General features: G+C 42.9%; 1 protein-coding gene across 6 annotated transcripts in view; it reads left to right on the top strand.

Moving 5' to 3' along the window:
* Nucleotides 1-26,949, top strand: part of rgmb (repulsive guidance molecule BMP co-receptor b) — a 191,389-nt gene that overhangs the window by 146,823 nt on the left and 17,617 nt on the right. For 4 of the 6 annotated variants that reach the window (XM_087998938.1, XM_087998927.1, XM_087998929.1 and 1 more), the window contains one exon: nucleotides 14,486-14,523. In XM_087998938.1, the coding sequence (XP_087855064.1) occupies nucleotides 14,486-14,523 (38 nt within the window). Of the gene's footprint in view, nucleotides 1-13,730; nucleotides 13,749-14,118; nucleotides 14,168-14,485; nucleotides 14,524-26,949 lie in introns of those variants that run through there. The other 2 variants (XM_087998947.1, XM_087998932.1) reach the window with 2 other exon arrangements.

The following is a 26,949-nucleotide window of genomic DNA, read 5'->3' as shown; positions in this document are numbered from 1 at the left end:
TTATAACACCATAGAGTTGTCAGAACCCAGAATACTTTGCATTTGTCTTTACTGACAAGACAGCTGCTTCCCAGGCCTTGGTGGCAGAGGAGGAAACTCTGTCATGAGAAGGATTTCAAATTGGTAGGGAGAAAGAGAAGGGCGGGGTGATGCATTTTATTGATTTATCAAGATTAGACTGGGGCTTGGTAAGTGGCAAGTAACATTTGTGGCACAAAAGTTTTGGGCATTGATTATCTCCTTCAAGAGAGAGTCTAGCCATAAGAAGGCCCTTACTGTCAAAATCCTGGGAGTTACTGTTGACCAGAAACTGAAATGGACCAACCAAATAAATACTGTTGCTGCAACAACAGATTAGAAGCTAGGATTTCTGAGACAAGTAACTCATCACCTGTAACTCATCACTCATCCTCTGTGCCCATCCATTAGCTACAAGGCAAGAGGTCAAGAATGTGAGGGAGCACTCTACCTGCCTGGATTGGTCCTGCTCCAACAGCACTTGAGCTTCAGAAAGCAACCTGCTTGGTTGTCACCCATCCACCAATTTAAACATTCATTTTACCCACCAATAAAGCAGAATAGCAGCATTCTGCATCATTTGCAAGGTTCATGCCAAGATTCAAACCTGTGACTTCTACTTGCATTGGGACATAACTACTTGCAATATCCTTCCAAGCCATGCATCATTTAACTTGGAACAATATTATCTGACTGGATCAAAGTCCTGAAACTCTCCTCATTCCTCACAGCACTGTGGGTTGCAGTGATTCAAGAAGCGTGTTCACCACCACGTTCTCAAAGGCAATTGGGGATAGGCAATAAATGCTGGCCGAACCACAGTTCTTGGACAAATTTTCCTTAGAAGAAATCTCTTCTGGAAGTGAAAAATGATTTATGAGAGTCATTGTCCAACATCAAACCAAGGATGTACTCTGTAGCTAGAGGCAGGCACACCTATTCACTGATATTTCAAAATAAATAATCTGATTTCCTTAAAAGCATTATGAAATCATTCTTCAGCAGCACTTTCAAATTAGAAGCACTCCACAGTTTCTCATATAGTTGGGGGTGGCAGCCTGCATTTTTCTACATTATGTTGTGAGATCAAAAAATGTAACTGATATTATGTATCATTCAACACTGCTGTGTTGATACTGTTGTGACATCACAGCTTCAGATCCATACACTTTTACAATGATTGACATAAGTGAAAATAACTTGACCTTCAAGCGTATCTCTGTGTTTACCTTTCCCAATGTGACTATAACTTCCCAATTCCTGGCTGTGGCCTTTCCCAGGTAGACACTCATCATAAATAAATCTCAATGGTCTGTCTTCTAATGAATGAATTTTTTTTCTCTCTCTCTCTGTATTTGGCACAATTGAAACTTGCTTGTCTCCTGTTAACTTTACTCATTTCAAAGATTACTGCTTTATAATGGCTGCATACTTGATTTTAAAATATTACAATTTAAAAATCATACTTCCCTATTTAACAAACAAAGGCTAAAATCAACAGTACTGTAATATAAATAAAATCAGTAGCGATATTAGTTAGCAGATTCAGGTAAATCTGATTAACCCTTTGCTTACTCTGGCACTAGTTAACATTTTCTGCTGGTAACAAGCACTCAGGAAAAACTCTCCTAAATTCACTGGTTGGAACATGCAGAACTCTGGTTTTTCAGATCTATTGCAGCCTAACCAACAATCCTTAAACGGGCCTCAGGGGGCAGATGGGCAAAAGATCAGTAAGCCTTTTACCTGAGGAACAGCAAAAGTTTTGGCCTGGACTTGCTTCTGTCCAGTCCATTTTCCCCGCAGAACCTTCCTGCAGGATAGCTCAGTGTTCTCCATTTCCATGTGACTTTTCCCTGAGGCTGTTATATCTAAGCAAATTGAACTATTTTCTTGAATCAAGATGATTTTAATTATGAAATTTTAGACAAAGCCGTTAGTTTTGTCACTGGACTTTTAGTACCTATATGTTTCTGAAATGATCTGGGCGAGCAGAGTTAAAGTCATTTTGGGAGAGAAATTATAATAAATCAAATAATATGAAATAAATAAAAGGAAAAACATTGCAATGTGTGAAATCTGAAACAGAAAGTGCTGAAAATACCCAGCATGACGCTCCATAGCTGTATCAGGAAAAGGATCCACTCTAGTTAAGAGAAGAGTTACTCATGTTGTCACTTCTCATCCAAGTCCACAGTAGTGTTTCTGATTTTATTTCCGTGCAAGCAATAAAAATAAGTAAACATTTTGAGATCCTTCTTTCTTTTCCTTCTCTGTTTAAAATTTGTTGAAAGCATATTTTGTTTGTTGGAATATTGCTGGCCTGAGTTGAAATTTAAACTAAGAGCAGACTGACTGAGAAAGAATGCCATTAATAACAAGAAAAATTTAAAACTCTATGGTCAAATGTTGCTTAGACAGGCTGTATAAACATTTCCAGGAAGAATAATAAGGTTTCTGTTGATGTTGCAAATACTTACGTGGTTGTTTCTTTTACCCAAGCTCTATTTAGCGAGTGCCACTTTAGCTTTAATGTAGAGGCAAGCAATGACTTTAATTGTGCAATCCAAGCCATGACTTTTCTATGCAAAATAATCCTGACAATATGACTAAATTTAACAATGCAGAGAGCAAATTGTCCCAGTAGTATTATCCAAATGACAATCTAAATACCTCTGCTGTGCTAAGAAACCATGGTCCAAAAAGTTCAATGCTAAAAATGATCTTAACTGTAAAATCCAAGCAATTATCCCAATTGTACAAATCAAAGAATCATCACCTTATAAATCAATCAGCCCAATTTTACAAACTGATGATCCCAACCATGCAAAACAAATACTGTCCTAAGACAATTATGCAAGCACTGATTCAAATAGTATACCCCAGAGATTTTGACTGTATTTTCCAGAAATCCTGGCTGTACACTCAGAATTTGCATTATTGATCAGTAAAACAGATGCTCACGTTCTACCTTGCTGTGCTTCCCTTTACATTCTTATTCCCTTGTCTTGCATTTTCTTACCCCACTTTGTTCTGTCCGCATCACTTCACGTTTTCTCCCCCACCACACTTTATTTACATCCCCTCCTTCCCCTGCTATAGCGAACTCTTTGGGTAAGGCAGTAAATCAGTTCTGCTTCTTAGAAGGTGCTTCCAGCACCACTGATCTCAAATGCTGTCTCTTTATACTGTACACTAGAGCAGCTATTCAGCCTTTGGTGTACATCCTGGAAAACAGGGCTGAAAAACATAGAATACATAGGTGAGAAGCAAGATGAGTGTGTAAAGGATGGCACAGTTTCACTGATCTATGTCATCAAACACTGATTCACTGACTATGCTGTCACTAAACCAATTTATGTGAAATGCTGACCAGTGGCATGTATGCTTTGGCTTCTGTATCTCCATTCCTTTTGAAGAATTCAGAGTTTTCACATTCAATCCTGTAATTCCTTTCATCAATAATATATTCTATCTGCTCAACCCCGATAGTCATAAAGAGGCCTTATAGTCCAACTTGTGCACGCTGACCAGACATCCCAATCTGACCTCCTCCCATTAGCCAACAGATGGCCCATATCGCTCTGAACCCTTCCTACTCATATACCCTTCCAGATACAATTATAACATTTAAAAGGTATTAGTGCTAAATAACCTTAACAAAGACAGATAAGGATGATGGGCTGAATTTATTTGGACTTTCATTCCATGATCGCGCTTGACAACTAACCATAGTTGAATACAACTGTAAACATTATGTAGGTATGTAGTTAATCACTGTTTAACCAAAATGAGAGGAAACTGGTTTGATTGTTGGACATTCTGTACTGAGCACCTTCCAGCTCATGTGCAAAGTGAACTCTAAAGCAAGACTAATTTTCTGTAATTTCAATTTTGTTTCACTATTTAACCAAAATAAAAATTTTAATTGCAAGCTGTTGGTGCAGTTGCTGGGGTTTCTCAGCATTGCCATTGCTTAATCTAGTGGTACCGTTTTTTTCAGATGACTGTCTGAAAATAATTATAAATGCTTGTAAGTGATTTAATGAAAATTACAGGAATTTAAATGAGAGAAAATAGTGTTGAAGGGAAGTTGGAGTTTGTTTGATAATATTGGCAAGTAAGAAAAGTGAACTTTTAACTAATCAATTAGATCTTATTTGAAAAAATGTTTGAATATATATACAGTACCCTTTCAATAAGATATACCTTCTTATTAAATGTAGCTCCTGCCATGATAGCCCATTTCTCTTAGATAACAGTTTGCAGTAGTCTTGAGAAACCTGTGATATAAAAGAAATCATAGTGTGGTAACCAGATTCACAGGGAACGTGTCGGAAAGGTTTTGAAATATTATCACGCTAGTTCACTAACCTGAATTCCCTTTATACCTAGGGTATCCATGAAAACTTAAATCAGTGCATTATCAGTGTTATATTCATTTAAAAGCGATGCTGCATAATGTAATAGAAGGAATTTCTTAGCTCTCATGCACTTTTCTTTCATATGTATTAGAGACAGAAACATCTGACAAAACTATTCTTAATGGAAAAGAAATTATCTTGCTTTTCTAGCCTTCTAGGACATAACGATGTCCCAATGGACTTTGTTGTGATTGTGTGTATTTTTGAAGTGTAGTCATTATTGTAATGTGGGAATTGCATCAGCCAATTTATGCACCACAAGGTCCCACAGACAGCAATTAGAACATTGTGGTAATCTGTTTTAATTGATGTTTGATGAATAAATATTGATCAGGAAACTGGGTGCTCCATTTGATGGGTACCAGTCAAATAGGCTTCTTTATTTGTGATGGTGTGAAGTTTCTTGACTATTACTATGGCTCCATTAAGGCAAGTGGAGCATGTTCCATTACTGGCTTGTGCCTTGTTAAAGATGGAATGGTGTTGAAGAGTTGGGAGGTCAGCCACTCACTGGAATACCTAGCATTTGGCTTTCTGTAGTAGCCACAGCATTAAATACTGGGTGAGACCCAATGGGCTTGATAATCCATTGAATGTCAAAGGAAAGTAGTTTAGATTCTCTCTCATTGGTTTTCCGATCATGAATTTTACTTGTCACTTATTGGCCCAAGGCTTGATGTTGTCCTGGCTTTGCTGTGCGTGCTGTTGACAATCATGTCAAATGATTAGGGTGAAATGGATTAGGTCCAAGGTGATTAATCCTGATTCTGATACTTAGTGCATGCTGCAACTCAGTAAGAAGAACATAATCTGCTTCTACTTTATGGTCATCCTGTTGCAGTTAGGCCACAGTGACAGTGTTGTGTCCAGTTCTAGATGCAACAATTTAGGAAAGATGTTAAAGTCCTTTAAGATAATGCAGAGGAAATTAGCAAGGATGAGGGATTTTGGCTGTAGGGTTGGGTTGTAAAAACTCAATTGTTCTCCATGGAACAAAATTGATTAAATGGAGATTTGATGGAGATGTACAAGATTATGAGAGATGTAAGTAAGATAGATAAAAGTTGCTCCCATTAGCTGGTGTTATGAAGATGTGGGGTTACGTTTAGGCTTTTGGATAAGAGATTCGGTGAAGAGGGGTGGAATATGAGAAAGAATATATTTACACAATGAAGCAGTCTGACTGAGTGTGGTGGAAGTAGAGGTGATCAATAATTTCAAAAGGCAATTGGATAGGCACTTGAGTAAAATAAACCTGCAAGATTATGGGGATAGAGCAGGGGAATGGAACTAACCAGGTCGCACTCCAGATAGCATGTACTCCGAGTCGAATGGCTACTTTATGTCATGATGATGAGGAATCTATGTGGAATGGTGATTGAACATCTAAGGATGAGCATAGAGTTGAACTGACATCAATAGTGGATATTCTGGAGACAGGCAACAACTTTAGAGTCATAGAGATGTACAGCACGGAAACAGACCCTTCGGTCCAACTTGTCCATGCCAACCAGATATCCTAACCCGATCTAGCCCAACCTGTCAGCACCTGGCCCATATCCTTCCAAACCCTTCCTACTCATATACCTATCCAGATGCCTTTTAAATGTTGCAATTGTACCAGCCTCCACCACTTCCTCTGGCAGCTCATTCCACACACGTACCACCCTCTGCGTGAAAACGTTGTCCCTTAGGTCTCTTTTATATCTTTCCCCTCTCACCCTAAATCTATGCCCACTTGTTCTGGGCTCCCCCAACCCAGGGAAAAGACCTTTTGTTTGTTTATTCTATCCTTGCTCCTTATGTTTATATAAACCTCTATAAAGTCACTCCTCAGCCTCCGACGCTCCAGGGAAAACAATCCTAGCCTAGTCAACTTCTCCCTATAGCTCAATTCCTCCAACCTTGGCAACATCCTTGTAAATCTTTTCTGAACCCTTTCAAGTTTCACAACATCCTTCCAATAGGAAGGAGACCAAAGTTGCACGCAATATTCCAAAAGTGTCCTGTAGAGACATAAAATGACTTCCCACCTCCTGTACTCAATGCTTTGGCCAATAAAGAAAAACACACCAACTGCTGCCTTCAGTATCTTATCTAGCTGCAAATCCACTTTCAAGGAGCTATGACCCTGCACTCTAAAGTCTCTTTGTTCAGCAACACTCCCAAGGACCTTACCATTAAGTATATAAGTCCTGCTAAGATTTGTTTTCCCAAAATGCAGCACCTTGCATTTATCTAAATTGCATCTGCCATTGCTCAGTCCATTAGACCATCTGATCAAGATCCCATTGTAATCTGAGGTAATCTTCTTCGCTGCCCACTACACCTCCAATTTTGGTGTCATCTGCAAACTTACTAACTATACCTCTTATGCTCTAATCCAAATAATTTATATAACTTGTCCTTACCAATTTTCTTAAATAGTGGCACCACGTTAGCCAATCTCCAGTCTTCCGGCACCTCACCTGTGACTATCGATGATACAAATATCTCAGCAAGAGGCTCAGCAATCACTTCTCTAGCGTCCCACAGAGTTCTAGGGTACACCTGATCAGGTCCTGGGGATTTATCCACATTTATGCGTTTTAAGACATCCAGCACTTTCTCCTCTGTAATATGGACATTTTTCAAGGTGTCACATTCTTTATCTTCCATGTCTTTTCCACAGTAAATACTGTTGCAAAATATTCTTTTAGTACCTTCCCCCATTTTCTGTGGCTCCACACAAAGGCCGCCTTGCTGATCTTTGAGGGGCCCTATTCTCTCCGTAGTTACCCTTTTGTCCTTAATGTATTTGTAAAAATCCTTTGGATTCTCCTTAATTCCATTTGCCAAAGCTATCTCATGTCCCCTTTTTGCCCTCCTGATTTCCCCCTTAAGTATACTCCTACTGCCTTTATACTCTTCTAAGGATTCACTCGATCTATCCTATCTATACCTGACATATGCTTCCTTCTTTTTCTTAACCAAACCCTCAATTTCTTTGGTCATCCCACATTCCCTACACCTACCAGCCTTTCGTTTCACCCTAACAGGAATATATTGTCTCTGGACTCTCGTTATCTCCTTTCTGAAGGCTTCCCATTTACCAGCCGTCCCTTTACCTGCGAACATCTGCCCCCAATCAGCTTTTGAAAGTTCTTGCCTAATACCGTCAAAATTGTCTGAATTCAATTTAGAACTTCAACTTTTAGATCTGGTCTATCCTTTTCCATCACTATTTTAAATCTAATAGAATTATGGTCACTGGCCCCAAAGAGCTGATTCATGAACACTAATTTTCTTGATGTTTTGCAACTGTTCCTTTGTCTTTCTTGATTTTATGTAGTGATCAAGAGCAGGAATGATGGATTATTCCCTCAACCACCTCACAACTATGTATTCCACACCTCTCCCTAGCCCAACTCCTCTTAGTGAAGAGATGCTAAAGCCAGTGGTAGCGTTCTTTGCTGAGAAGTCCTAGTTCAGCATGAGTCAGGATCAAAATTTACAGTTACCTAATCTGAGTGCCTCATTTACTGAGCAAGCCTTTGGAGATAAAACCTTGTTTGTATTTTAGAGGGAGTGCACTTATCCCCTAATAGACTTACAGTGCTGTGTTTTTCTCTAATGCAACCAAGTCTGCAATTTTTGTGGCAAAATGGTGAACATTAGGGTCAGAATTGTGCGCTTTGGTACCATTGCCACAATGAGTGGTTGTCAAAAAGATGATTTGCGGCTGAAATGTAAATGCAGTCATATTTTTGATTTGCAAGCAATGTCATTTCCTACAACTTGCTGTGTAATAAACCTGGTCATTACTGTTCTAACCGCATGGTACAATAGCAATCCAGTTCATGCCACATGACCCTGCCTTCTGTTGCTGTGTGCTGTGATGAGCCCTTGCAGCAAATTCATATTTTACTGACTATTAAATGAAATTGTCCCCATGATCTACATCTTTGTAAATGTAGAAGGTGATCTATACCACAACCTTTTGATAAAATACATATTATTTGTGACTTTGTTCGTAATGAACAATATACAGCCCATACTGTGCCTACAAAATGGACATTACAAAATACAGCCAAGCATGATTTTATTTAATAATTTGTTTCTGCTCCAGACATATCTCCAAACTCATTGCTCATCTCATCCACGTCCCGTACCTCTGTCTTCGAACCCCACCCCTCCAACTGCAACAAGGACAGAACCTCCTGGTCCTCACCTTGCACCCCACAAACCTTCGTATAACATTGCATCATGCTCCACAATTTCCGCCACCTACAAACGGACCCCACCACCAGAGATATCTTTCCCTCTCCACCTCTTTCCACTTTCCGTAAAGACCGTTCCCTCCGTGACTATCTGGTCAGGTCCATGCCCCCGAATAGCCCACCCACCCCTCCCAGCTCCTTCTCCTGCCACCGCAGGAATTGCAAAACCTTCGCCCACACCTCCTTCCTCACCTCTGTCCAAGGCCCCAAAAGACCCTTCTACATCCATCAAAGTTTCACCTGCACTTCCACCAATATCATTTATTGTATCCGTTGCTCCCAGTGCAGTCTCCTCTACTTTGGGGAGACCGGCCGCCTACTCGCTGAGTGCTTCAGGGAACATCTCCGAGACACCCGCACCAATCAACCCCACCGCCCCATTGCCAAACATTTCAACTCCCCCTTCCACTCTGCTGGGGACATGCAGGTCCTGGGCCTCCTCCACCGCCACTCCCTCACCACCTGACGCCTGGAGGAAGAACGCCTCATCTTCAGCCTGGGAATCCTTCATCCCCAGGGCATCAATGTGGACTTCACCAGTTTCCTCGTTTCCCCTCCCCCCACCTTACCCCAGTTCCAACCTTCCAGCTCAGTACTGTCCTCATGAACTTTCTCATCTGCCAATCTTCCTTCCCACTTATCCGCTCCACCCTCCTCTCCGACCTATCACCTTTACCCCAACCTCCATCCACCTATTGCACTGTCAGCTACCTTCCCCCCCACTCCTCCCCCAGCTCCACGTCCCTCCCAGACCCAAGCCCCTCCCATTTACCTCTTCACCCCCAAAGCTCCCAGCCTCACTCCTGATTAGGGCTTTTGCTCGAAACGTCGATTTTGATGTTCAACGGATGCTGCCTGACCTGCTGTGCTTTTCCAGCACCACTCCAATCTTGACTCTAATCTCCCGCATCTGCAGTTCCCACTTTCGCCTTTGTAAATCAGGTCCCCAGTGGGGGGCTTCAATTGGGAGTCTGATTTAAATTTAACATTTGCCAGCTATTTTTGCATTGGCTGAGGAAAGCTGAAAGGAAATAGAGATTGGAATTACTATCAATAACTTTTTAATCAAAATATTTTTAGGCCAGGAAGAGGAATGCTGCCTGAAATCCTCAAAATAGTTTCCAGCCTTTTCCTAGGAGAAAGTGAGGACTGCAGATGCTGGTGATCAGAGCTGAAAAATGTGTTGCTGGAAAAGTGCAGCAGGTCAGGCAGCATCAAAGGAGGAGAATCGACGTTTCAGGCATAAGACCTTCTTCAGGAATGAAGAAGGTCTTATGCCTGAAACGTCGATTCTCCTCCTTTGATGCTGCCTGACTTGCTGCGCTTGTCCAGCAACACATTTTTCAGCTCCAGCCTTTTCCTTGCCATTTGTGGCCTATCTCTCGCGCGCTGTCTTACTCGCACACTCTGTCTCTCTCTCAATCTCTCACTCTCTCTCGCGCTCACTCTAAGGTTCTGCAGAGGGATTAAACAAATTAAGCGAGTGGACAAAACTTGGCAGATTGGCTTTAATTTGGAAAAATGCAAGGTTGTGCACTTTGGCAGGAAGAATAGAAGAGCTGAGTATTATTTAAACAGGAAAAGATGGAAGAAAACTGAGTACTGAGGGATTTGGCGGTCCTTGTGCATAAATCACAGATTCCTCAGCATTGAAGTTCAGCAAGTAATGGGAAAGACATTGGAATGTTTGCCTTTATTTCAATGGGAATGAAGTATAAAAACAGAGAGGTCTTTTTAAAACAATGAGAAGAGGCCTGGTATAAATATGAGATTGAAGACATTTAACTGTGGGGATTTTGACAGTTTGTTTCCCCCTTGTGGGGAAAGTCCAGTATCAGACCGCACAATCTCAGGTTAAAGGGTTGCCCATTTAAGACCAAGATGAGGAGGAATTGTTTTCTCTGAGGATAGTTTCTGTTGAATTCTTTACTTCAGAGGGTTGTAGTGGCTGAGATAGACAGGAAGGTTTTTAAACTGAATAGTAATCAAGAGCTATGAAGAAAAGGCAAGAAAAGTGGAGTTGAGGATTATTAGATCAGCTGTGATCCTATTTAATGATAGAGTAAGTTTGATGGGCAGAATGGCCTACCTCTACTCCTACATGTTATGGTCTTAGTGTATTAATTATAAAGAGCTTACTATTCTTTCCCTAATCTGACTTTACTCACAACACTTTTACCATTAAAATATTTGCCTTTTCCTGTCACCCAAAAGACAGATTACCCTGTGGGCTTAACTTTTCTCTTTAGATTTATACATTTCCCTTCACCTGACCCCCCCTGACCACACCACCCCTCCCAAATATGTTTTAGTTTAAAGCTCTATAACTATTTAACTAACCAGTCCACATTCCCCAAGCCAATTTATGTGGATACCCCCTGCCCTACGGGGAACAGTGACCTCTTCCCTCAGAAGTGGTGCCAGTGCACCATAAATCAAAGGCCATGCCTAGAGGATTGCTCTTTCAACCAGGTATTCAACATCAACAATCCTTCTGACATTATGCTAATTTGCACATAGCTTTGAATTTGGAACCAAGTTCTCCAGATTTTCTCAGCAGAACCATGTTACTTGTTCTGCTATCTGTGTTGAGATTTTAACAGAGGCGTTATGTTAGAGGCAGAGATGGACAACGTTAATGTCAAAAATGGGAAAACGGATGAAAAATTTCTAAACTCTCGAAGAAACAGGAAACGAAAATTGAACAAGATCTGGTTTGGTCTGAGAGTGATGAGGGAGGGGTTGGGAATCCATCAGGTGGGAATGGAAAAAATATTTCAGTCTTTATAATGCTAAGCTGGCGAAAGTGGTGGATTATGCATGAAGGATGAGATTAATAGTCTAATAGTAGAGAGATGGTCACTAAGTTCAGATATGCTGGTGTGATGTCACGAGTATAAATGTGCCTGTCACTGCTGTTAGTTGGTGTGCTATGGAGATAGGGAAAGCAATGACTGAGCATTGCAGAGAAATTGAGGAGAACAGGTAGGAATAATGCACGCCAGTAAAAAGAATGATAATGAAAAGGTGGGAGGGAGAGGGGTTTGCAGGGTTCTATGTTTGACTAGCGTTCTCATAAGTTCTAAACATCCTATTTTTTCCTTCCTCATGTGCTGTCCAAACCTGCAATTGACTCCCGCTCACTGGGTCCTGCCAGTCTGACCACGGCAATACACCCCAACCATTATATTCCCACTAGAGTCTCCCACTTCTCAGAACAGACTCCTACAATTTATTTGCAGGAAAGAACTATGTACCCTTGGAATATTGTCCCTTACCGCTCCCCAACCCCAAACGGCTTTCAGTGAAGCTGACCTTGCTCAATGGGACAACTCCAATGGGTCTCTGCTAGTACTACTGCTTTCTCTTCGAGGGAAAGAATAAAGTTAAAAATCACACAACTCCAGGTTATAGTCCAACAGGTTTATTTGGAAGCACTAGCTTTTGGAGCACTGCTCCTTCATCAGATAGCCATCCCAGTGAGGACCCAGTGAGTGGGAATCAATTGCAGGTGTGGACAGCACGTGAGGAAGGAAAAAATAGGGTGTCTAGAGCTACCTGATGAAGGAGTAGCGCTCCGAAAGCTAGTGTTTCCAAATAAACCTGTTGGACTATAACCTGTGCGATTTTTAGTTTTGTTCACCCCTGTCCAACACCAGCTCCTCCACATCAGGGAAAGAATAGGCTAACCCACCTATTCCATGTATTAAATACTGTGGATGCTGGAAATCTGAAACGTACACAGAAAATTCTGGGGAAACTTGGCAGTTATAGCAGCATCTGTGGAGAGACAATCGGTGTTAATGTTTGATTGTTCATCAGAACTATGAACATTCAAGTTGGAGTCGGTCAGTGAAGAAGATTATCTAAGCTTACAGCAGGACCTTGATCAGATGGGCCAATGGGCTAAGGAGTGGCAGGTACAGTTTAGATAAAATGGGATGCATTTAAGTAAGGCAAACTAGGGCAAGGCTTATACTCTCAACGGTAGGGTCCTGGGTTGCCGAACAAAGAGACCTACACTTGCAGGTCGATAGTTCCTTGAAAATGGAGTTGCAGGTGGAAAGGGGGGTGAAGAAGGCATTTGGCACGCATGCCCTCATTGGTCATAGCATTGAGTATAGGAGTTGGGATGTCATATTGCAGCTGCACAGGACATTGGTGGGGCCACTTTTAAAATACTATGTACAATTCTGGTCACTATTCTATAAGAAGAATGTTATCAAACCTGAGAGAATGAAGAGAAGATTTACAAGGATGTTACTGGGGTTGGAATGTTTGAGCTATAGGGATAGGCTGAATCGGCTGGAGCTTTTTTCCCAGAACATCAGAGGCTAAGGGGTGACCTTATAGAGGTTTGTAAAATCGTGAGGGACATGGATCGAGTGAATAGCTAAGGTCTTTTTCATAGGATAGGTAAGTCCAAAGCTGAAGGGTATAGGTTTCAGATGAGAGGGAAAAGATTTTTTAAAAGATATATGCAGTAACATTTTCACCCAGACAGTGTTGCATGTATGGAATGAGCGCCAGAGAAATGGTGGAGGCTGGTACAATTACAACATTTAAAAGGCATCTGAATGGGTATATGAATAGGAAGGGTTTAGCGGGACATGGGTCAAGTGCTGGCAAATGGGACAGTGTCAGATTGGGATGTCTAGACTGAAGGGTCTGTTTCCATGTTGTATGCCTCGATGACTCTCTTTACCCCTACCTTGCCACCTATCTAGCAGCTGCTATCTGCAATTATTATGGGCTAGATGCAGTTCCAGCAATGGCCACTGCTCCCAGTAGTGATGCTGGAACCAGAGAGTTGCCAGCCATACAAATAGCTTGTAGCCCTTGGTTGTGAGATTTCATCTCCAGATGGAATAGTAGGAGGGGTCCTAAGAATATCTTTGGTCTGGTGTTGGAAGGTATAATTATCAACTCCTGACTTATGCTGATAAATATGCAACAATTGACATGACTAAATGGGGCATGGTTGCAATTTTCCTCCGGTTAATAATCTGCTGACATTTGTTTTCTCATTTGGAAAAGGTAACAGAAGGTAACTATTGCTGTATAAATGTACCTCAGCAGAAGTTAGTGCCTTTAGAAGGGAAATAAAGGCAAGCCATTTGTTTTATATCTTGTAAAATAAGAAGATCCATGTTGGATAACTGACCTGTTTGCATGTACTCTAGTGTATTGTTTCGAAAATCTGGATGAGAATGTCTTTTTTTATAGTGTGCTCTCTGATCCTATGGTAGTATTACAAATTGCCCATGTTGGCTGGAGCTAAGCCTGTGTGAAGACATCTGATATGCTGCCTTTAACAAGTGAACTGATCATAAGTGTAGGAATACACTGGGAACTGTTTGACGCTAGGCTGAAAGAAGTCTTTGTGTGATTTGTTGAAGCGAACGACACCTAGTAGTCAAGAACAAGCATCCCTAACTTGACTGCAAACTGATAGATTCATGCTCTGTAAGTCACAAAGAATGGAAATGCTGAAAACCTTCGTTTAACAGATTTTAATTTGTTAGCACTGCTAAATAGTGAATCAAATTAGCATTGTAAATTTACTGAGGTCTGCTAAAGAGAAAAATGGACTTTTTGTAGATTAGTAAGGAATTACACTATTGGTTGAAGAGCATCCTTTATTTGGAACCAGTCCCGAAGAAGAAATAGCTAATTTGTATTACAGATGAGCTTCGTTGTGTAGTGATGTGTGAACCATCATTCTGTCAAAGGAAGTGCTTTTTATCTCTGAGTGAAATGAATGTCTCCTGTGTTATGTTTCAGATGATTAAAAGCACTGCGGAGCTGAGAAGCATTTTCTGGTAAGTTTCTTTTTTTCTCCCATTTGCTCTTTGTTCCCTGTGTGGCAATTCATCACTATTTTGTTTTGCTTTGTTTTTGTGTGAAGTATGGAGAGACACTGACATATCTACCTTTGTTAACTTGGGCTATAGCATTTTAACTGTATCTGTTGCTATCCCTACATGTAAATATTATTTTGCCTTTTGTAAAATCAATACATTTGTCTGTCATTGTGTAGATACACTCAGAGCACTGAATGCAGATTTGTAACTTTGTCAATTGTAACTCATGAAACTTAATTTTGTTGTAGAGATGATCCACATACAAGTTTATGCAAAATTATGTATATGTACAGAAGTTGATATATTAGTCACTTGAAAAAAATTAATTATTTATACGATAATTTATCTCTCATACATGGGTGTTGATTTAGAACAATGCCATTGAGATGAAATGATTCCATCTATTTTGTTGGCATGCCTATAAGAAATTGTGCATTATAGCAACCAGTTTAAAATTAATTATTTAGTTAACTGCCATATCCAGCAAGATATTTTGTCTCATTTTCTCTCCCTTTCAGAAAGGTGGAGAGGTAAAGAAATGTGAGCAGTTCAATCCAGTATCCTCTCCCTCACAACAGCCACTTTTTTTTTTCACCTTTGTAACACCAACTGCCTCCACCTCTGCACTGCAGATCATCTGTTGCTAAAACTCCGAGTGATTCTATTATGAATAGCAGAATCCACTGCTTTCCTGGTCAGTCTCCCATCTTTTATGTTTGTAATTGTCAGTTTACATAAATATCTGCTGCTGTATCTTTTATTGGATCAAGACCTTCACCATAAGACATAGGAGTGGAAGTAAGGCCATTCGGCCCATCGAGTCCACTCCGCCATTCAATCATGGCTGATGGGCATTTCAACTTCATTTACCTGCATTCTCCCCATAGGGATTCTCGATTACAATCCCTATTCTATTGGATCTATAATGCCTCTAATTTAAAATCATTGTGCATGTGTGTAAATTCCTTCATTGACACAGAAGCTTTCAGCTTTCTAGGTCCAGTTCTAAGGATTCACTGCCTAAACACCTCTTCCTATGGCTTGCCATACATTTTTGTGTCTGACTCTCTGAATAGCCTTGCATGATATTTGATGTTAAAGGCACTGTATAATTTCACATTTCGAGGAGAGGGTGAGCAAAAGTGGGAGGCTGGAAAATGCTGAGCCAAAAAATAAAGTGGAAATAGGTGCTCTGTGTTGGAATGGACACAGGATTGAAAACTCTGCTCATGCTCAAAATTATTACATTTAAATAGACTAGTTCACCCTGAGATAGTGACTGAGGAGGTGGTTTGAACTGATAGCAAGATGATGGAGTTTGTGATGAGGAAAACAGATGATGGCTTTGTTTCTTTAAATGTTTAATTAAAGAAAAATGCAATTAATGTAAGACTGGATATCAGATGAACAGAGTTGGTGTAGCAGGAATAACAGTACCACCGTTACTTTTCCCTTGAATTGATATTCTTGTGACTTGTCCTGATAAATGGTAATATAATTGAAAATGTGAGCACTAAATAGCAGACCAATCCAGGTATCATCCCTACTTTTTGATCAGAATGAAGGGATGCCTGTTAAAATAGGGGGAAAGAGAGCCACACCACATTATGCAAACTTTCGCGAAGGCCGAGTTAAAAATAATTTGTTTAGAAATAATTTGTCAAGGAAGTTGTTATCTTGGGCCAGGGGTATTGATGTGCTTTATATTAGTGAGAAATAAATGAACTGAGTGAGAAATAAATGAACTGACTATATTGGATAGAACAATGCAATGGGTAGTGGGGAAATAGCAAGTCCCTTTCAACAAAAAAAACAAGTAAAAACTTTAAGAATAATGAAACTATAGCTTGAGCTATCTTGGCTCTCATGAAGTTGAATAGGACGTATATATCAAGGAGACCTTGAAAATAATATTGCATTGGTGCAATTTTCTGAATACGTACATTTGGAAAATTACATTGAGTCAACCCAGACTAGACTGAATCCAACAAAAATTAGTTCTGGGCTCAGATACACCACCATATAAAAAGATGGATTATATGATATCTTTGAAGAACAAGGTAAGTTGGAAATTAGACCTGTTGACACAAGACCGCGTGTGACCACTATCATCTACAAGGATTATAGGTGCTGGCGGTCTTAAAAAGCATAAAGGTAGATAAATCTCCAGGGCCTGATCAAGTGTGCCCTAAGATATTCTGGGAAGCTAGGAAATAAATTGTGGGCCTCTAACAGATACTTGTATCATCTACAGCCATGGGTAAGATGCCAGAGGACTGGAAGGTGGCAAATGTACTTTTTTTTAAGAAAGGCTGCAAGACAATCCTGGTAACTATAGACCAGTGAGTCTGACATTGGTGGTGGATAGGTTATTGGACAGGATTCTGAGACTGGCATGCATTTGGAGAAGCAAGGACTGATTAGAGATAGTCAGCATGGCTTTGTTCATGAGAAATCACATCTCACAACTTGATTGAGCTTTTTGAGGATGTGACCAAGAAAATAGGTAGGGGCAGAGTAGTAGACATTGTCTACAGGGACTTTAGTAAGGCCTTTGACAAGGTTCCACATGGTAGTCTGGTTACCATAGTTAGATCACGTGGGATTCAGGGAGGGCTGGTCAACTGGATGTAAAATTGGCTGGATGGAAGGACACTCTGTGTTAGTGGAGGGTTGTTTTTCGGACTGGAAGCATGTAACTCGCATTGTTCCACAGGGATTGGTGCTGGGTCCACTGTAGTTTGTCATTTTTGTAAATGAGCACATAGGAAGCTTGGTTAGTAATTTTGTGGAAGACACCAAAATTTAGACAGTGAGGAAAGGTTACAAAGCGATCTTGGGCCAATGAGCTGAGGAGTGGCCAATGGAGTATTAGCTGTACATCTATTTAAAAGGGAGTTGCCAAGTCCATCACACCTAATTTTGGAACTAAACTCTGCACATAGATATGCAAATTAAAAATTTTCATTGCAGTTATGTCTTCATAAAAATAATATGAAATATATAGCATAGACTTTTCTCAAAAATATAATCAGTAGTTTATGTTAAAGAGAAAATAGTGATGTCAGTTCTCTAAATCTATAATTCCCTGGATTACTCAGCTAAGTTTCGAGCTTTGAAGGTCCTCATTGACATTTTTCATATTTCAGTGGGACTGTTGTCTGGATGTCACATTCAACCTCTTTGCAAAATAAAAGCATTTGGTCAGAATGAGCAATTTTAATTAACCTCTTGTCAAACTGCTCAGTATTTTTGTTAATGTTTTTGCAATCCACTTTAGCCTACCTCAGTGCTATACTGTGCTTTCTGTCTGAAAGAGTAGTTAGTAAAGCTGTTTCACATCCTCTCCCATTCATCTTGAAACCGGTTATTATTCCTTTTCTTCCATTACTGCAGTTCCTAACTGTTCCTAGATCTATTGATGTAAAACCATCTGTAATGTACATGATCATGTGGTATCTGGGCAATAGCAATATGTGAAATGTCACTTAATTGATTATTCATACAGTTCTTAATAGGTTAAATGCAGAATAAAATTGTTAGTGGATTGTGTGATAATTTTCAAACGATATCTGCAAAAATACAAAAGACTTTGGAAAGCAGAGTCATAGAGATATGCAGCATGAAAATAGAACCTTTGATCCAACTCCTGCATTCCAACCAGATATCCTAAATAAATCTAGTCCCATTTGGCCCATATCCCTCTCAATTCTCCTCCTTCATATACCCATCCAGATGCTTTGTAAATGTAATTGTACCAGCCTCCACCACATCCTCTGGCAGCTCCTTCTATATATGCACCACTCTCTACATGAAATGTTACCCCTTAGGTCCCTTTTAAATCTTTCCCCCCTCACCCTAAACCTATGCTATCTAGTTTTGGGCTCTTCCCCCCCCCCCCCCGCCCCATCCCGGGGAAAAGATCTTGTCAATTTATCCTATCCATGCCCCTCATGATTTTATAAGCCACTAAAAGGTCACCCCTCAGCCTCTGACACTCAAGGGAAAATAGCCCCAGTCTATTCAACTGGTCTCTATAGCTCAAACCCTCCAACCCTGGCAACATCCTTGTAAATCTTTTCTGAACTCTTTCAAGTTTTACAACATCCTTCCTATAGCAGGTAGATCAGAATTGCATGCAGTATTCCAACAGCAGCCTAGCCAATAACCTGTACAGATTCAACATGAACTCCCAACTCCTATAATCAGTGTACTATAGATTATAGGCATGCCTACCATACACCACCTTCACTATCCGAACTATCTACTCTAAATGGGTTAGTTCTTAAAAATTGCTGATGTGCATTTCCACTGATACAATGCATGCTAAAAGTTCACAGAGAAAAGTCAGAAGTGTGACATGCATCAACTTTAAAAGAACCAGTGCATATGCCCTTTATTTAATCTGATCTGAACCCAAATCTTACATTACCCAACCATCAAATCAGCTTGGATTTTACTTGCTGATAGAAGACTACGGTCTAATTCATTTCTCACAGTGTGGATTTTGTTTCCTTTGTGGATTTTGTTTTGCAGTGATGGGTGCTGTTTCCTCTGAAATGAAAAGCTGTATATGCAAAATGCGGAGTAGCACAAACTGCATGTTTCAGCATGCAAGTTCTTGCAGAAAGGGTACTCTAATGTATTCAGTACTTTGACACAGAAAATAGAAATATTCACTATAGAATGAAATTTTCCCATTTGCCAACAGCTGTGAAGATTTTGTCAGTGTTTAAAAAGAATAGAATCCAGAAACCAAGACCACTATTCAAACTCCAGCTTCAAACCAGTATCAGAATTTAAAATCATTGTTGAAACTCCAGTTTCTATGAGTGAAGGTGCTTAGCTCAGCTGCCTGGATGGCTGGTGTGCAAGCAAAGTGATGGCTTCGATTCACACACCAGCTGCAGTTACCGTGAAGATTGTCCTTCTCAACTTGTACTGAGGTCTGGTGAACCTCAGGGCAAAAGACCATCTCTCTGTACTGAGGGAGCAGTTACGTTTTATCTAATATCAGAGTCTCAGACCACTGTACAAACTTCAGCTCCTACACAAAATCAATGTCTAAGACTACTGCTTAAGCCCCAGCTTCTACCCAATAACAGAGTCTAAGATCATTGCTTAAACCCCTGTTTTCAATCAATATAAAACTGCAAGGTCACCGATGAAGTGAGCATTATTTTTGGTTTTTACAAATCTTTATAATTTTAAATTGATGCTTTAGAAAGCATCTTATGGGCAGAGTTTTCTAAACTGTAGCATTATTAGAGTGATAAATAGAGAATGCATAAATGAATGAATAAATAGAGAATCTCTTTCCGTGGCTCTTTTAACTTTCGGGTTCTCCAGCAAATTAGAGGAGACAAATCTGTTGAAGGAAGACATTTTTATTCAAATAGCGGAACTGGACATGGAATTTTGAAGCTGTAAAAACCATTAGAATGGAATAGACCTGGGAAGATTTCTCCCTGGTTGCGGGTTCTGTAGGACTGTTATGATTTTCCCAATGATGGAAGGAAGAGGACACCATGACCAGTCAAGCACAGTGGATGGAAGCCGATGTGTGACCCTTCAGCCTGGAGACTGTGCATCAAGAGGGCCCAGGGCCTCGGAAAGGTGGAAAATGTGAATGGCATGGGAATTTCCCAATGCTGAGACCACACTGAATTCCTCAGGGTTCTCCTGCAAGCACTCCTTAACTCAGTGCACCTTGCAACCCCACCCATTCATCTCTCTTCAGGTAGCTATCCAAACCTTAAACTCATCTCAACATTAAACAGTCTCTCACCCTAATATTCTGGTATCCATGCCTCCTAGTCCCAAACCCTTCAAAAACTGTGTTCTTCCCTCCTATCTACATAAGCCAATGCTTCCATTATAACTCTTGAGTTTCTCCCAATGGAGGAATAAAGCACACAAGCTTGGAAAGAGATTCTTTTGTATATAACAGTAGTTTTAAGGAAGGTTATTTTATCAAACAGAATTTAGTGTGTTCTGAAGTGGGAAGGAAGTGGCTAGACTATTTTCCTCTGTTTTTTCAATACATCATCCTGTACCCATTTGAACTGTTTTACATTTAAATCTTTATCCATCTTAAGTTGGAAGGGAGAAAGTACACACCAATTTTCTAACAAATCTCTTATTGCAACTCCTTAGCCCCAGCAGAAAACATAGTTTTGCTTTTCTGATACCTTTAGTTTTTCCTTTCATTGGAACTACTTCGTTTTCTCACCTAATAAACTGGCCAAATTCAGATTCTTCACACAGGTGATGTATATTGCTATATCAGCACAGTTGAAACATGTTCAGATAATAATGCACAATTGCCTTAAATATGGCAATATCATTTTTTATTTAAAACAAAGAAAACCCCTAGGACTTTTAGTTTCCACTCATACCAAGATTTTGTTAGGAAGTTACAAAGATCATGAAGTCCCACACTCTTTTCCCCCATTTCCCCCTTCCTCAGCCATTGTTCTCAGAGCTCTATTTCTAACCTGCTTTCATCTGAAATCTTGGTCATTGAGACAGTTTCAAAGTGCATTTAATTTTGGAAGGGAGAGGTTGTCGAATTTTAATGGAAAAAAAACACATTTCAATGTTTGAGTGCTTCAAATGTTCCAGTCCTTTAATGGTTCCAAGAATTTCCACAGGAATGCCCAATAGCACATATCTCTTTCATATTACACTGCTGACAGCTGATATTTCACTCATGGTATTAGAATATTCTGGATAATATAATATCTAACAGATTTTTAATTTTCATTAAAGAACAAAATACTGAATTATTAAATCTGTTCAATTATTTTTATATGGTTGCTTCACCCAAGAGGTGATTTGGGGAATTAAGTTGGTTGTAATAACCTCAAGCAATACAAATTTTTAAATTTCTGTCTAGTTAAACACATAGTGTGAGCCAAAAGTCGAGTAGGTATGATTCACAAAGAAAGATTCCTACAATAACCCCGCTGTAATTGACTGCTTAAGTGTCATTGATTCTTTCCAGATACAACACTATAATAATTGATATATGCATAAGGATTGAATTCTAGTGCTCTCATGACTCTGAGACTTGCTTGGAAATGTGATTTTCAACAAAACTCAAGTTTATTGAAGTCAAATGAAAACTGTTTCATTGGAGGAGGCTCCTACTTCTATCTTGTGTGTATGTAATTTTCAGTGGGCCATGAGGGATGACAGAAGAATGGGATATTTTCATTGTTTGTGATTACAGCAGGTTTAACTTCCTGCTGTCAATTGGGGAAGTGGAATCCGAACAAAAGGGGGCATTTTAAAAAAGAAAACATAGGCCATAATTAGTATTGATCACCTTTCTGATTCAGTAACTTGCTTTTATATTCAGGTAGGGCCAATGGAATGAAAGCTTTCACTCAAAGATGTAACAAATCTATCAAATTAGAGTGGACAATTCCAATGTGGTTGTGAGAGCAATTCAGTCACCAGAATTAAAATTGATAAAATTGTCAAGGAAAATTAACAATCATGCCCAGTCATTTAGATATACAATTCTAATGACATATTATTGAAAAGATGTTGTCTCTATCCAGCCTATGCTAAATATAACCTAAAAGTGAGCTGAATATACTTTGAATCACTGATATCCCTTTTGGAAATTATAAAATTTACACCCATGTATTAAGAAAACCAAACGAACCATGGATGCTGTAAATCGGAAACGAAAATAAAAGTTGCTGGAAAAGCTCATCAGGTCTGGCAGCATTGTGAAGAGAAATCAGAGTTAACATTTTGGGTTGGGTGACTCTTCCTTAGTTCTAAGTTATCTCTCTCTCTCTGTCTCTCTAAGGCCCTGTGTATTAACATACAAATTTCTGTGTACGCAAGGGCATCACACTTCAAACCAGATTGAAACAAAAAAAACAGAATTGCTGGAGAAATTCAGTTCGGGCAACATCTGTCAAGAATGCAGAGCTATCACTTTTTCAGGTTCAATAACCTATCTTCAGAACTGATGGTGGCTAGGTAAAGGTGGTATGCCATGCGATAGGTAGAGATGGAGTTCACACGCGCACAGAGAGAGAGAGTCATAGAGATGTACAGCACGGAAACAGACCCAGTGGTCCAACCTGTACATGCCGACCAGATATCCCAACCCAATCTTAGTCCCACCTACCAGCACCTGGCCCGTATCCGTCCAAACCCTTCCTAATGTTGTAATTGTACCAGCCTCCACCACTTCCTCTGGCCACTCATTCCATACACGTACTACCCCCTGTGTGAAAAAGTTGCCCATTAGGTCTCTTTTATATCTTTCCCCTCTCACCCTAAACCTGTCTTCTAGTTCTGGACCTAGCAGTACTAATGTATGCTACCTTGGAAAATAAATGAGGCTTCCAGTTGACTCTCATCATGCAGTGATTGTAAAAAGTCAATCTGCCAGCTTATAGTTCCTCACCTTAACTGGAAGCACTGTGATAAGGTATTAGCGATCAATGACGATGTTTGTTTTAAAAAGCAACATTTCTGTTATTGAAATCGTGCATTCGTTGCACAAATGAATTACGTTGTGAAATTCTGGATGCAAATTGAATGCTTTGCAATTTAAAAAAAAAACTTGTAGCTGTCTAGCTGATGATGAAGACGTTGCTAGAGGTCAGATATTCATCTGTCGAAGAGATCTGCGGAGAGTTTGACCCAAGGGTGTATCCCAGCTATGAGTTTAGGAATGGTATTGATCGAGGTTTGGGATGAATACGTTCCCTTCACCACAACTTGACGGATTTCATAAAGCAAGAAATTGATTATTTCAAGAAGTTACGATGAAAATAAACATACTGTAATTTGTTTTTGAGATGACTCATACGTGCCACTGTCGACATTTCCCAGTTCCCTGTTAATTACATATCATTATGCACCAGTTGGTCACATAGCAATGTAATAATCCACGTGTATTTTAGAAAATAAAGACTATTTAAGAAATGTCACATTTCTATTAAATGAACGATTTTAAGGGACCAGGGTAACTTTTTCACCGAACCGTGGCTTTAATTATTGAAGAGAATTGATGTTCGTGAACGCGCTCCATGACAGTCTCCCTGCGCCCTCTACAGCTGATACAGACTGACTGCTCCTCACGTCTGGGTTCCTCATTCAACACGCCTGAAGTACTTTGCAACCAAATTAACGTCCATATAATAGCAATGCAAGTTTAACTAACTTACAACCGTATAGCGAAGACCGAGAAACAACTCGGAGTAGGAGGATCTGCCAAGACCTCTGTTCATTCGGTAGTGGGATGGGGCTTTATTCAGTGCGCCTGACCGCACAGTAAGCATTGTGGACCCTGAGCCCACTGATGGTTCAACACTACTGTTGACAGCGTTCTATAAATTTAATGAATATTTAGAAAGTAAGACAACCCTATAGCTGAAAACAAATCCCCCGTCCAGATTTTACTCCAAGGCATTTATTCAGCCGACCTTTGATTTTATTTGACACGTTGAATTGTGACAACGCAGCCCCGATACCTGTTGTGTTGTAGTGGAGTCTGAACAACCTCCCTCACTCATCCCCCATTCTCCCTCCCTCTTTCCCCATTCCCCCTCCCTCTTCCTCCCTCCCCTTCCACCCATTCTCTTCCCTCTTTTCCCTTCCCCTCCCTCTTTTCCCATCCCCTCCCTCTTTTCCCATCCCCTCCCTCTCTTCCCACCTTCCCTTTCCCCACACCCCAGCCCCCATCCTCTTTCCCCTACCCCTTCCCCAACTCCTTTTCCCTCTCCTACAAACCCATATCCCTCCTTCCTTCCCCCTTCTCCCCCTCCCCATCCCCCTATCCCCATCCCCCCTTCTCCCCTCCCCTATCCCCATCCCCCCTTCTCCCCTCCCCTATTCCCATCCCCCCTTCTCCCCTCCCCTATCCCCATCGCCCTTCTCCCCCTCCCCTATCGCCCTTCTCCCCCTCCCCTATCGCCCTTCTCCCCCTCCCCTATCGCCCTTCTCCCCCTCCCCATCCCCCCTTCTCCCCCTCCCCATCCCCCCTTCTCCCCCTCCCCATCCCCCCTTCTCCCCCTCCCCATCCCCCCTTCTCCCCCTCCCCATCCCCCCTTCTCCCCCTCCCCATCCCCCCTTCTCCCCCTCCCCATCCCCTCTTCTCCCCCACCCCATCCCCCCTTCTCCCCCACCCCATCCCCCCTTCTCCCCCACCCCATCCCCCCTTCTCCCCCACCCCATCCCCCCTTCTCCCCCACCCCATCCCCCCTTCTCCCCCTCCCCCCTTCTCCCCCTCCCCATCCCCCCTTCTCCCCCTCCCCATCCCCCCTCCCCATCCCCCTTCTCCCCATTCCCCCCTTCTCCCCCTCCCCATTCCCCCCTTCTCCCCCTCCCCCTTCTCCCCCTCCCCATTCCCCCATTCTCCCCCTCCCCATTCCCCCCTTCTCCCCCTCCCCATTCCCCCCTTCTCCCCCTCCCCATTCCCCCCTTCTCCCCATTCCCCCATTCCCCCCTTCTCCCCCTCCCCATTCCCCCCTTCTCCCCCTCCCCATTCCCCCCTTCTCCCCCTCCCCATTCCCCCCTTCTCCCCCTCCCCATTCCCCCCTTCTCCCCCTCCCCATTCCCCCCTTCTCCCCCTCCCCATTCCCCCCTTCCCATCCCCATCCCCCTTCTCCCCCCTCCCCATTCCCCCCTTCCCATCCCCATCCCCCTTCTCCCCACCCCCCTTCTCCCCACCCCCTTCTCCCCATCCCCTATCCCCATCCCCTATCCCCCCTTCTCCCCCTCCCCTATCCCCCTTCTCCCCCTCCCCTATCCCCCTTCTCCCCCTCCCCTATCCCCCTTCTCCCCCGCCCCTATCCCCCTTCTCCCCCGCCCCTATCCCCCTTCTCCCCCGCCCCTATCCCCCTTCTCCCCCGCCCCTATCCCCCTTCTCCCCATCCCCCTTCTCCCCACCCCCCATCCCCCTTCTCCCCATCCCCCTTCTCCCCACCCCCCATCCCCCTTCTCCCCCGCCCCTATCCCCCTTCTCCCCCTCCCCTATCCCCCTTCTCCCCATCCCCCTTCTCCCCCCCCATCCCCCTTCTCCCCCCCCATCCCCCTTCTCCCCACCCCCCCATCCCCCTTCTCCCCCTCCCCTATCCCCCTTCTCCCCCGCCCCTATCCCCCTTCTCCCCCGCCCCTATCCCCCTTCTCCCCCGCCCCTATCCCCCTTCTCCCCCGCCCCTATCCCCCTTTTCCCCCGCCCCTATCCCCCTTCTCCCCCGCCCCTATCCCCCTTCTCCCCGCCCCTATCCCCCTTCTCCCCCTCCCCTATCCCCCTTCTCCCCCTCCCCTATCCCCCTTCTCCCCCTCCCCTATCCCCCTTCTCCCCCGCCCCTATCCCCCTTCTCCCCCGCCCCTATCCCCCTTCTCCCCCGCCCCTATCCCCCTTCTCCCCCGCCCCTATCCCCCTTCTCCCCCTCCCCTATCCCCCTTCTCCCCCTCCCCTATCCCCCTTCTCCCCCGCCCCTATCCCCCTTCTCCCCCGCCCCTATCCCCCTTCTCCCCCGCCCCTATCCCCCTTCTCCCCCGCCCCTATCCCCCTTCTCCCCCTTCTCCCCATCCCCCTTCTCCCCATCCCCCTTCTCCCCCTTCCTCCCTATCCCCCTTCTCCCCCCTTCTCCCTATCCCCCTTCTCCCCCTTCTCCCTATCCCCCTTCTCCCCCTCCCCTATCCCCCTTCTCCCCCTCCCCTATCCCCCTTCTCCCCCTCCCCCATCCCCCTTCTTCCCCTCCCCATCCCCCTTCTCCCGTCTCCCTTTGCCCTTTTCCCTACTCTCCCCTCCCCTTCTCTTTCCCTCATCCCTCCCTTTCCCCTCATCCCCCCTTACCCCTTCCCTTTCTCTCCCCTCCCTCCCTTTCTCTCCCCTCCCTCCCTTTCTCTCCCCTCCCTCCATTTTCTCCCCTCCCTCCAATTTCTCCCCTCCCTCCTTTCCCCCCTCCCTCCTTTTCCCCCTCCTCCTTTTCCCCCTCCCTTCCCCATTTCCTCCTTTTCCCCCTCCCTTTCCCCCTCCCTGCCTCCATTTCTTCCTCCCTTTCCCCCCTTCCTCCATCCCTTTCCCCCACTCCCTCCCCCTCCCTTTCCCCCCCACCCTCCCTTTCCACCCCACCCTCCCTTTCCACCCCACCCTCCCTTTCCACCCCTCCCTCCCTTTCCACCTCCCTCCCTCCCTTTCCACTACCCTCCTCACTCCCTCCCTTTCCACCCCCCTCCTCCCTTTCCACCCCCCTCCTCCCTTTCCACCCCCCTCCCTCCCTTTCCACCCCCTCCTCCCTCCCTTTCCACCCCCCTCCTCCCTCCCTTTCCACCCCCCTCCTCCCTCCCTCCCTTTCCACCCCCCTCCTCCCTCCCTCCCTTTCCACCCCCCTCCCCCCC

Source organism: Chiloscyllium plagiosum, unplaced genomic scaffold, assembly GCF_037043375.1.
Source record: "Chiloscyllium plagiosum isolate Xiang-an unplaced genomic scaffold, Cpla_swu_hap1 HiC_scaffold_2, whole genome shotgun sequence".
Classification (NCBI taxonomy): domain Eukaryota; kingdom Metazoa; phylum Chordata; class Chondrichthyes; order Orectolobiformes; family Hemiscylliidae; genus Chiloscyllium; species Chiloscyllium plagiosum.
The sequence above is the reverse complement of the archived record's forward strand: the minus strand, read 5'-3'. Positions and strand labels throughout refer to the sequence as shown.